This window comes from Gymnoscopelus braueri (assembly GCF_963280865.1).
Source record: "Gymnoscopelus braueri genome assembly, chromosome: 18".
NCBI classification, from domain to species: Eukaryota; Metazoa; Chordata; class Actinopteri; order Myctophiformes; family Myctophidae; genus Gymnoscopelus; species Gymnoscopelus braueri.
Genome location: NC_137618.1, coordinates 15,091,906 through 15,101,905, shown reverse-complemented (window position 1 = coordinate 15,101,905; position 10,000 = coordinate 15,091,906). Strand labels below are relative to the sequence as shown.

Genomic DNA, 10,000 nt, shown 5'->3' with positions numbered 1-10,000 from the left:
GTACATTTGCACATATAAATTGTTTTGTCCTCTGCTTTTAACCCATAATAACTATTAGCAGCAGTGGGGAAGTGCCATTAATACAGCCCCAGGGAGCAGTGAGGGGTCAAGTGTCTTGCTCATGGACACTTCGCCTCATAGACTGGGCGGCCTGGGGGGCAAACTGACCTTTTTATTACAAAATGGTCTCTCTACCCACTCAGCTACAGCCGCCCCGTGAGTACAATGAATTAGGATGTTCTCCTTACCTTGGGGTAGGATGGTACGTCTCTGCGAGGAGTCAGCTTCTTATTGTCATCAGGAAAGCAACTGCCGCTGTAGGAACGAGAGAACAAAAGAGATAGAACAACCGTCAAATACAGTGTGACTGCACAGTTCAACACAAAACGGCATATCAATCAGGTAAGTGTACATAATCACATTATGCCTTGTGACTTTGTGAGTGTGAATCCCAATAATGGTCTGTGTCACGTTTAATCCCCTGCCTCAAAACTCTCTTTCCTGCGTCTCATTGTACTAATAATGGATACATGCTTTTTAAAACTAATATTAGTTCTGCTGTAATAGGGGGTGTAATCTGTGCCTAACACACATGCACTAATCTCTTCTGATCCAGGACCCATGAGGGAGAATTACAACTCTAATGAGAAGAACATCAAGACTGACCTCTGATCAGTATTCACAATAACCTTGTTAAAATAAATCCCACGTCACATGCTCATTTTCCACACACTTCTCATTTAAATCCTCAGGATTCTAGAACCAGGAATATTGTTGCAATACAATGATTGTGGTTCTTGTAGCTCTTGTCTGTGCGATGTTGACAATCTGGTTGTTTGTAAGTAAAAAATACATTTAAAAATGTGAAAATGACAAATGGAAATATGTGGGATGTTTTCTACTTTAATACTCAAGATGAGTGTAGATATTATATCAGGTGTAATAGTATACTATTATTATCATATCAATTATAACAAGCCTACCCAGAGATGTGCATAGTTTTAGCACCCTCTGGTGGACAAATATGCAAACAGTGTGACTCATTTTAATAGTTTCTCACTGGCTTAAAGGAGAATTTTGGACTAAGGTTTTCTTTCCTTTTCTATGACGTTATGATATCTTAGGATGAATGGTACAATCGAAAAATGTCATATCTCCATCCCAGGTCCACCACAGCTTAAAACGTGCGCCAATAGGCCTTGCGCTAGATCGCGTATTTTAATAGTTTTTTGTTTGTTTTTGTTTTGTGAGATCTGACGTTCATAGTGACAGAACACTATGCAACCAAAAAACAAAACAAAAAAAACCTAAGTCTCACTAGACGAGATTGAAATCTCGAGATTTCGATCTCGTCTAGCGAGACTTCTCTTCTTTTTTTTTTTTGTTTTACTGTACCATTCATCCTAAGATATCATAACGTCATAGAAAAGGTAAGAAAACCTTAGTCCAAAATTCCCCTTTAACTCAACTAATAAAGTGAATCTGAACCAAGTAACTAGCCTAACTGAAATTAGGCTTTAAATTATTAATTAATCAAACACTTCTGTGTCTTAAATCAGTGTCAGTGTGTTAGTTCAGAAGATCTGAACCAACTTGATGTACAACAGTATCATCCAACAGCAAGTAGGCGAAAATAAATACATTATAATTGGGATAAAATACAAATAAATAATAATGAAAAAACACACCATATAATGGCAGTGACACTGCAAACGTGCTATTATGCTGTTAAAAGTGTGTTCTTGGTTTTAATGGTATGAACCAGTGTTGTGCCCTCGTCACCTGTTCTTGGTGGCTATTTCTTCTCGCAACTTCTTGATGTCGCTGCGACATTTCTCAATCTCCACCACTTTCATCCCCTCCACTGGAAAGAGAGATAAAGTGACAAAGGGGAAGCATAATTAGGTCAAGTGACAGACAGTTTCATAACACTGAATGGTCTTTCATCATGTATATCACTCACTGTATACTTACATTAGACATTACCATTGTCCAAAGCATTTTTTTTTCTTTTTTCAAGGAAGCCATTGGTTTCCATTAATTTCAAAATCAACATGCAGAGACTTGAAACTTACTTGAGATAGGTAATCCAACACAATGAAATGACACTGTTAAGGCAAACTTTTTATTTATTTTACGCTGTTCTTGCATTTTAATGCATTTAATAGCAGGCTGATTTGAAAAGTCTAGCCAAAAATAGTCCCTCTAGTAATAGAAATTGATTTAACAGCAACGGAAATATCAATGGGAGAAGCAGTGGATTTAAAGGTGTGTTTTTCACTTAATTCTGCAGTAACAAATAGCAGGATGCGTTGTCAAATGGTCAGTAATGGCATGGCAGTAATGTCAAAGTTATGCCACTATCAACCTAATAAATCAGATGAGACAGTGTGTGTGTTTGTGCGTGTATGCATGCGTGTGCGTGTGTGTGTTAAGTATATCACCATCATTAATATTAACAGCCCCTCTCTGGCCTGGTGTTATCAGGACTCTTTGATGGACTCCACGTCCTCTCTGGCTCCACTGTACAACCAGTGGACCCAACAACTCAGCTTTCATAAACTTTAGTAACAGGCGTATTATGATGTTCTGTATTTCATTGTATTTTTATTTATTTATTGTCTCCGCCAGTCCGAAAGGCATGGCAAGAGTATGTTTTAACCCCTGTCCGTCCATCCGTCCGTGTGTGTGTCCGTCCGTCGGTCCGTGTGTCATTCCGTCATTCTGTGTACAGCTAATCTCCGGCACCGTTCGCTTGATCGCAGCGAAGCTGTGCACACACACCCCCTGGATGCCAGAGCAGAACCTCTGCCCCAAATTTTTCACATGGGCCTGTTATTTATTATTTGTTTGTTTGTTAGTTTATTTATTTCATTATTTAGGGGCGATGCTCTATTGTTGTTTTGTCTGTTGTATGTTTATATATATTATATCAAATTATGTTATACTGCATCAACCTTTTTTTCGTCTTCTTCTTTAATTATAGTTTTTTTGTCAATTTGATTTGGTTCCACTCGGTTCAATATTGCCAAAGCCTCTAAATCTTCTCTTTAGATTTTTCTGAACATGACACTCTATAAGCCCCAACAGGATGGGTGGCCATGGCGACTGCAAAGCAATGGCATCTTTGTAACCATAGTGACCCCAGGTATCCAGAAAGAATGAGTGCATGAAGTAGCTGTCTATTGATTTGTCATCTAGTTGTGGAAAAAGCTCTTCATTGTTAGGGAAATGGTGCAACGTATTCTACACTTGCTTTCAAATTCAAATGCTATTGAATTTGTGGCAATTGCAAATTTGTTACTGACAGATTTGTTGGGGCAGGGTATCAAACCGGGAACCTTCTAATTCCCAGACAAGCCGCTGTCAGTGCCGTAGCTGGCCTGTCACAATGGCGATAGATGTTAGCTGAGATCACGCATCAGCTCGTTATGGTCAGAATAGAAAGCAACAACAACAAAGAAAACTGAAAAAGCTATAGATTTGGTGCAGCACTAACTAACAGGCTACAGCCTGTCAGAGTTAAAATTAGAAGAAGCCAGCTGCAGCATCAAGCACTCTAGTGTGTTTCTGTTAATGTCTGTGTGACAGCACGCAATCTGGTGTTTTCTGAGAAAGGGGATGAGGGAGCAGGTGCAGGAATGATGCGCCCATTTGCAAATACACACGCACACACTCAACCCACTCACGAATGCACCCACCAACAGCAAGGCACATGCACCTACAAGCTGCCTACTCCCTGCCCCCCCGCCCAGTCTCGCCACACACACACCTGAGCATCATGCCCATAGACACTGAAGCGTGACGTAAATTGTCCACCCACATAAAGGATTCCAGTTCCACTGTCTTGCAGGCTAATGAGAAAGACAGTGGGTATTCAGCCGTAGAATGCCATCGGCCACCCTGTCCAGATCCTCATGCTAATCTTAATCTCACCAAACCCAACGGGGCTTAACCTTAAATACAAATAATGAATTAAACCACAGCAAAGCCATACCTAACCTGAACCAGCTTTATACCGTAGAAATTTGATTAAGACACCAACCAATCAAATGCCATAGAATGTGGAGGTTCCGATCATGGCATGGCTGAATATGGAATGACCTCCCCCTGCAGATTCACTCCCTATATCTTCAGCTGCAGTCTGACAACTCTCCTCAGTTCTTTGTACTTGTTGCCTATTTAGATTTGACTAGTGGCTACTAGTTCATATATCCTATGTACTGTACGTATGTCATTCATATTTGCATGCTGTTTGCTTGTCCATAGATGCTGTAAGTATTTAGATAGATGCTATTTCTGATGGGGGTCATGCCTATCATGTACCCTCAGCCCTATGTTAACTCAGTTTATAGGATAAAGCTTGGGGTTAGGGGTTAGGGTTGGGGTTAGTTTTAGTTTTGAGGGAACATAGGGCTGAAGGAATATAGGTACGCTCCCGTTCTGATACAGTATACCTGGTATCCTAATTGTAGCACTTGCTGTTTTGTTGTCTTTGTTTGCACTCTATTTACATGGCCACTTACCCAGTCCTTTGTTGACTAGGGTTCATGCTGCTTACTCTGATCTTACACTGTGTAAGTCGCTCTGGATAAATGCCTATATTGTAATTGTAAACTGCCAAACTGAAAATGAAACAGATCTATAAAATGATGAGCTTGAACTACATCCAATGCTAAAGCCTGATTCATATTTGGTTGCTTGTCGGTTTTGCGCAACGAAAATAGCCGATCTATAAGCTCACAACACTTTGCATCGCTGTGGTAAGAAACAGCTTTTTGGAGCTGCCAATAAAAAGAAAAGGACACAAATTGCAAGCATTATGTCGCTTTGAATTTCAGCATTTGACCGTATCTGAAACGAACATAATAATGTTCATTCCAAAGCTCAGTCAGTGTGAATGCTGCAGCACCACACAGAGCACAGTAAAACAATTCAGCGTCAAATTAGAGGCTTTGATCTCTCATCATTGGCCTGGCAAGGTCTGTTTCTAGGGCCTTTATCCAAGAGAGTCATAAACGCAGGAACATGGCAGCTATTTACCACTTGCCAACGTGGCACATATTAAATGACCAAATACAGATATTTACATGTGTCCACCATTACAGGATCAATTACAATGTCCATATCTGTGCTCTGGTTTCTTTTTAGAACATACACACAATCTTGGCTGCAATCCGGGACTTATGTAAATGAATACAACTTTATTTGAACCAATATGTATGTATGGTAGACGAGACACTAGAGTATGTTGATACAATAGAACTAGCACATCTGCAGCGGTTCTCCATACTCTTCCATTGAGAAATGTTGACCCTGGTGTCGGGTAGGACAGCTAATGGTTGACAAGCAGTGCATGAAGCTCATAAGCCGAATATATCCCTGGCCAAGGGTAGATTCCCTCTTGCCTGAGTGATAGTTGGTTTCCCACACGAGAAACCAGGGTTTGAAGCCTGTGTGTTACAGTTGAAATGACCTGTCTCCGTCAGGAGCAGACATAAAACGTACAGCTGGAGCTTTATTGTTTTATGCCTGAATAAGTAAATACCATTTTAATAAGGCTGTCTTTGTCCCCGATAAGTGTATAATATAACTTAAGTAGCAGCACTCCACCTCTGCACGACATGCTTTGAACACGTACAAAATCGTAATGATTTCTGCTCAAAAGTAACAAATACCTTTGCATTCAACATTCTAAATGGCAATACCAACTGGAAATATGAATGTGTGAGCATGTGTGAGTTCCTATCCTCATTCACCTTTTAGTGTGAATGAGGCCAGTCTGGGAAGTAATGCTCTAATGATTGCAAAGCGATTACTGATTAAATGTTCCCGCAGGGCATTCCCTTAAAGAACACCATGATCAAAATAAAAAAAAAAGTTGGTCCAACTGACCGGACGGACAGCCTGTTGACGTATCTTTATAGATCAGATTTTATAGCCGCATTGATGCAATTATGGGATTACAGTGTGAAGCCTTCGGATGAGATGCTATCGCTGTGTAAACGCAAAGCAGGACACAGAGAGGTCAGGGGCCTCGCAGCAACTTCCTCCTCACAGTTAATAAAAAATGCAACGCAAACAACAGGTGAATGCAGCCGGCAACCAGCCATGAAGGTCACGGATCTTGTATTCTTGCCCAGCTCTGCATTGTATAATTCTGTAAGCAGAAGGACGATAAATTCTATTTCAATGATTCTCAAAGTGGGGTTCTGGGACCCCCAGGGAAACTTGAGACGGCCCCCAGCTTAATTAGTAGGGGTGGCAGTATCGGAGGAGGTAGAGCAGCTGCTTGGGAAACAGAAGGTTGCCAGTTCGATCCCCGGCTCTGCATGAGTTCATGTTGAAGTGTCCTTGAGCAAGACACTGAACCCCTAACTGCTACCGATGGGCCATCAGCCATCAGTGGGTGAATGTAATGCACATGGCAAAGCACTTTGGATAAAGCCGCTATATTCAATTTAGAATTTATATTTTTACCATTAGTTAATACAGCATCTAACCACTCTAACTGTAGTTTATATTTATATTTATATTTATATCCCTGTTGGATGGAGGTCCACCGCCAAATACATTGGGGGGTCCTTGACATGAAAATATTTGAGAACCACTGTTCTAGTTCAATGTTCAGACAACTTCCTAATAACTGGAGGTCAATAGACCACATACAACCTCTATCACTACTTACTTATCTAATCATTGACTCATAAACACTGCTGCAAAACAGCTAAATTAATTACCTCCCAACTGGAGGTGTGCAGTTATCTCCCCACAGCTATCCACCGATCATGAAAATATCACTGTACAGGGGTTAAATAATCATATTGTTGGCTAACAGTTCCTCACATGGAAATGGAGACATGAAGGCATATAACTGTTCCAAAGCAGCTATGCACAGATCAATGGAAATATGTCTTTACAGCGGTTCAAAACATTTTTCATTTAACAATACCCGACCATGATTTGGCTTGAGGAGCAAGGATATTCAGAAATGTGTCTCAATAAAACATGCTAAGCATGCATCGAGAAATGTGCAGTTCAAGCAGAGTTTTGTCTCCAAATGGATTAACTTGTGCGTGCGTGCGTGCAATCGCATGTCTGTTTATGTGCCTGCATATGCGTATGCATGTGAACTTTCATTCATGTGCCTGCATCCGAATTAGCTAATAAGTTCCCAGTTACTGTTACTTTTCACTTTGCAATGACGTGCAAGCAATTATGCACCATAACCAGGGACCTGGCCTCCCTATTTTGGGCATGTCATTATAGGTGAGCGCTTTCCGGAATTTTCCCAAATACACAAAATAATAGCAGATATACAAGCTCATAATGCGTTGCATCGCGCTGCATTGTGAGCTTGTAGATCAGTTATTTTCACCACGCGACACCATCGTACAACAAAGTACAAAACAGGCCTCAATGCATGGCAAACTGCTGGCTGCGCACATTGATCCAGAGGTGGACAATATTGAATGCAAATCTTCTGAGCTAAAACCAAATGTCCTTTTCAAACCAAACATAATTTTGGATTTGTAGCTTCTATTGCGAGTAAAGATCAAAACTCATCCATTATGCTGCGCTCAGCCAGTAACACAACTATAGAGTTCAAATCATGAGGCATGAATGGATCATGTCACTGCATCATAATAATCATAGTGGAGGTTGTACCGTATACTGTATGACAGAGGTACAGTAAAGGGAAATTACATTTACTTGGGATCACTTTCAGAGCAATTTGAAGAATGATACACTGACAGCCAATCAAAATCCATCCGTATTTAGAACGTCACATTCTACACATCACACACATTCAATATGTTTACAGAACGTTATCGTTCTTCAGTGTGGATCCTCACATCATTATCTTTGTAGTTATCATTCTTGGTGTGGACAGCCCTTTTGGGAAGTAATGTGCTGCTTACTTGTGTTAAGATGACTTGAGTAACATTTATCTACAGGAATGCATGTTGCACATCAATAGGACTTTTAAGTACTCTGTAAACATACAGTGTCGTACAGTATGTGCAAAAGAGGGATTACTAGCACTAGTGATTATTAGTCATTGGCAATGTTAATGATTTGCTTCTCAGGAATCCGTCTGCCGTAATTTGTACGCTTCTCTAATAAACAGTGTACATTTCTAAATAAAATCTTGATAACAGCAGTACTTTGACTTAATATCATAAATAAGATATTTCGTCATGCTCCCAATCTCTGCAGCATGTATAAGGAACATGCATAATTATGTAATGCACTACATTATTAGCATGTTACTGCTGCTCTTAATAAGTAATATTATACCTGTAAACATATGTGTAAACGTCAAAATAAACACTTATAAAAGTAGCACATATACTGTACACAGCAAAAGTATATTACACATATTACACAATTATGAGAAAGGTAAAAGGTAGTACTTGACATGCAGCACTTTCCCCCTCTCTCTACAGAACATACAGAACACATACACTACAGAACAGAAAGGAACCCTTCAGCTCAATGTGTACCACGACAGAGAACACACTGAGCATGACAGATCATATGAATGAGAAAGGAAGATGACAGCTCATCACAACAAAGTGATGGCGGCGGTTTTACTTACGCTCCACTCTCTTCTCCAACATGGCCAGACGGTTGGTCACCTCGGTCTTCAGCTCGTTGATCTTGAAAGCCCTGTGGGTAGCAAGACAGACCATCAAACACAAGGAGTTGGGGAATAAGTGCAGCAGAGAGAGAAGGGGGGGGGGGGAGTTACCATGAGAGAGTATTACCGTAAGAGAGAGAGGGGGGGGGGCATCTATGTTTGTACAAAGAGATACAGGCAGAGAACAATTCAAATGGATTGCACACTCTCATGATTTAAATGAACACTCTGGATTTTACAGTATGGGTGTTAACAGGTGATAGCAACAGCTGTCAGTAGCGTTCCAGATATCCGCAGCAAACTGTTACGGTAACAGTTAACGCTAACAGACAGATAAGCGAGGTGCAGGCACACTGACTGGGAAGACGATAATGTCAATCTGCGGCATCTGTGTATACCTGTGTACGACTGTGGAAAAGTGTCAACCATCAAGCGGTTTAACAGGCGCCGAGCCCTGTCGCCATGTCAGTCTGACGACATAGACCGTCACACTTGCATTATCACTTATGTATACGACTACGAATACACTAATTGCTTTTGCACCGTCTGGCGCTATCACTTATGTACTATACACTTACAGTACATGTTTGATATCTGCTGCTAAGCGATGTCTCTTACTTGTTCGAGACTGACATATTGTTATCCTGTTATCTGACTTTTTACTTTGTTTTGTCTCCATACTTATTTTTTGTAACTGAAAATCGCTGCAAATAGAGCTTGAAAATCTTTTACAACTGTAGCTTGTGACGTGACAATAAACTTTAACCACTTTAACCACACCTGGTGTTCCAATTTCGTCATTATAGGTAAAAATAAAGATTTAACATTCGAACAATTTAAAAAAGAAAGTTGTGACAATAGTCGATCTATAAGTAAAGCTCACAAGTGTGAGCTTCAGGGGTTAAGATTAAGTTGAAGTTTAAGTGTGCACTCACCTGGTGAACTGCTCGGCCACCTGCATCAGTACATTCTGAAATAGTTCCTCCTTGTCTACGAGGGAGAGAGAGATGTGGAGTAGTGTTACACACAAACAGAACATGCACACGGATACATCAACACTGAGTCAACACACACAAGAAGAGTGAGCTCCCTCGCGCGTGCGCGCTCTCTCTCTCTCGCATGCACGCACGCGCAGCTGATTGCGGTAAACAACAGGTTGCGTCCCACTCGTCTGGAACACAGGTATACAGAGAGAGGTTATGTAAACTAAATATAGAGAGATGGAGATAAAGACGGAGAGAGGGAGTGACAGAAACAAAAATCAATAGACAGAATGACAGATGGTAAGGCAGGAGAGAGAGACAGAGAGACAGAGAGACAGAGAGACAGAGCAACAGAGAGAGATAGAGAGAGAGA

At 40.8% G+C, this 10,000-nt stretch overlaps 1 protein-coding gene across 3 annotated transcripts in view; it reads right to left on the bottom strand.

Moving 5' to 3' along the window:
• Window positions 1–10,000, bottom strand: part of pde9aa (phosphodiesterase 9aa) — a 31,363-nt gene that overhangs the window by 8,226 nt on the left and 13,137 nt on the right. For all 3 annotated transcript variants that reach the window (XM_080456533.1, XM_080456532.1, XM_080456534.1), the window contains 4 exons: window positions 9,580–9,634; window positions 8,603–8,673; window positions 1,783–1,864; window positions 249–315 (listed from right to left, as the gene is read on the bottom strand). In XM_080456533.1, the coding sequence (XP_080312659.1) occupies window positions 249–315; window positions 1,783–1,864; window positions 8,603–8,673; window positions 9,580–9,634 (275 nt within the window). The remainder of the gene's footprint in view (window positions 1–248; window positions 316–1,782; window positions 1,865–8,602; window positions 8,674–9,579; window positions 9,635–10,000) is intronic.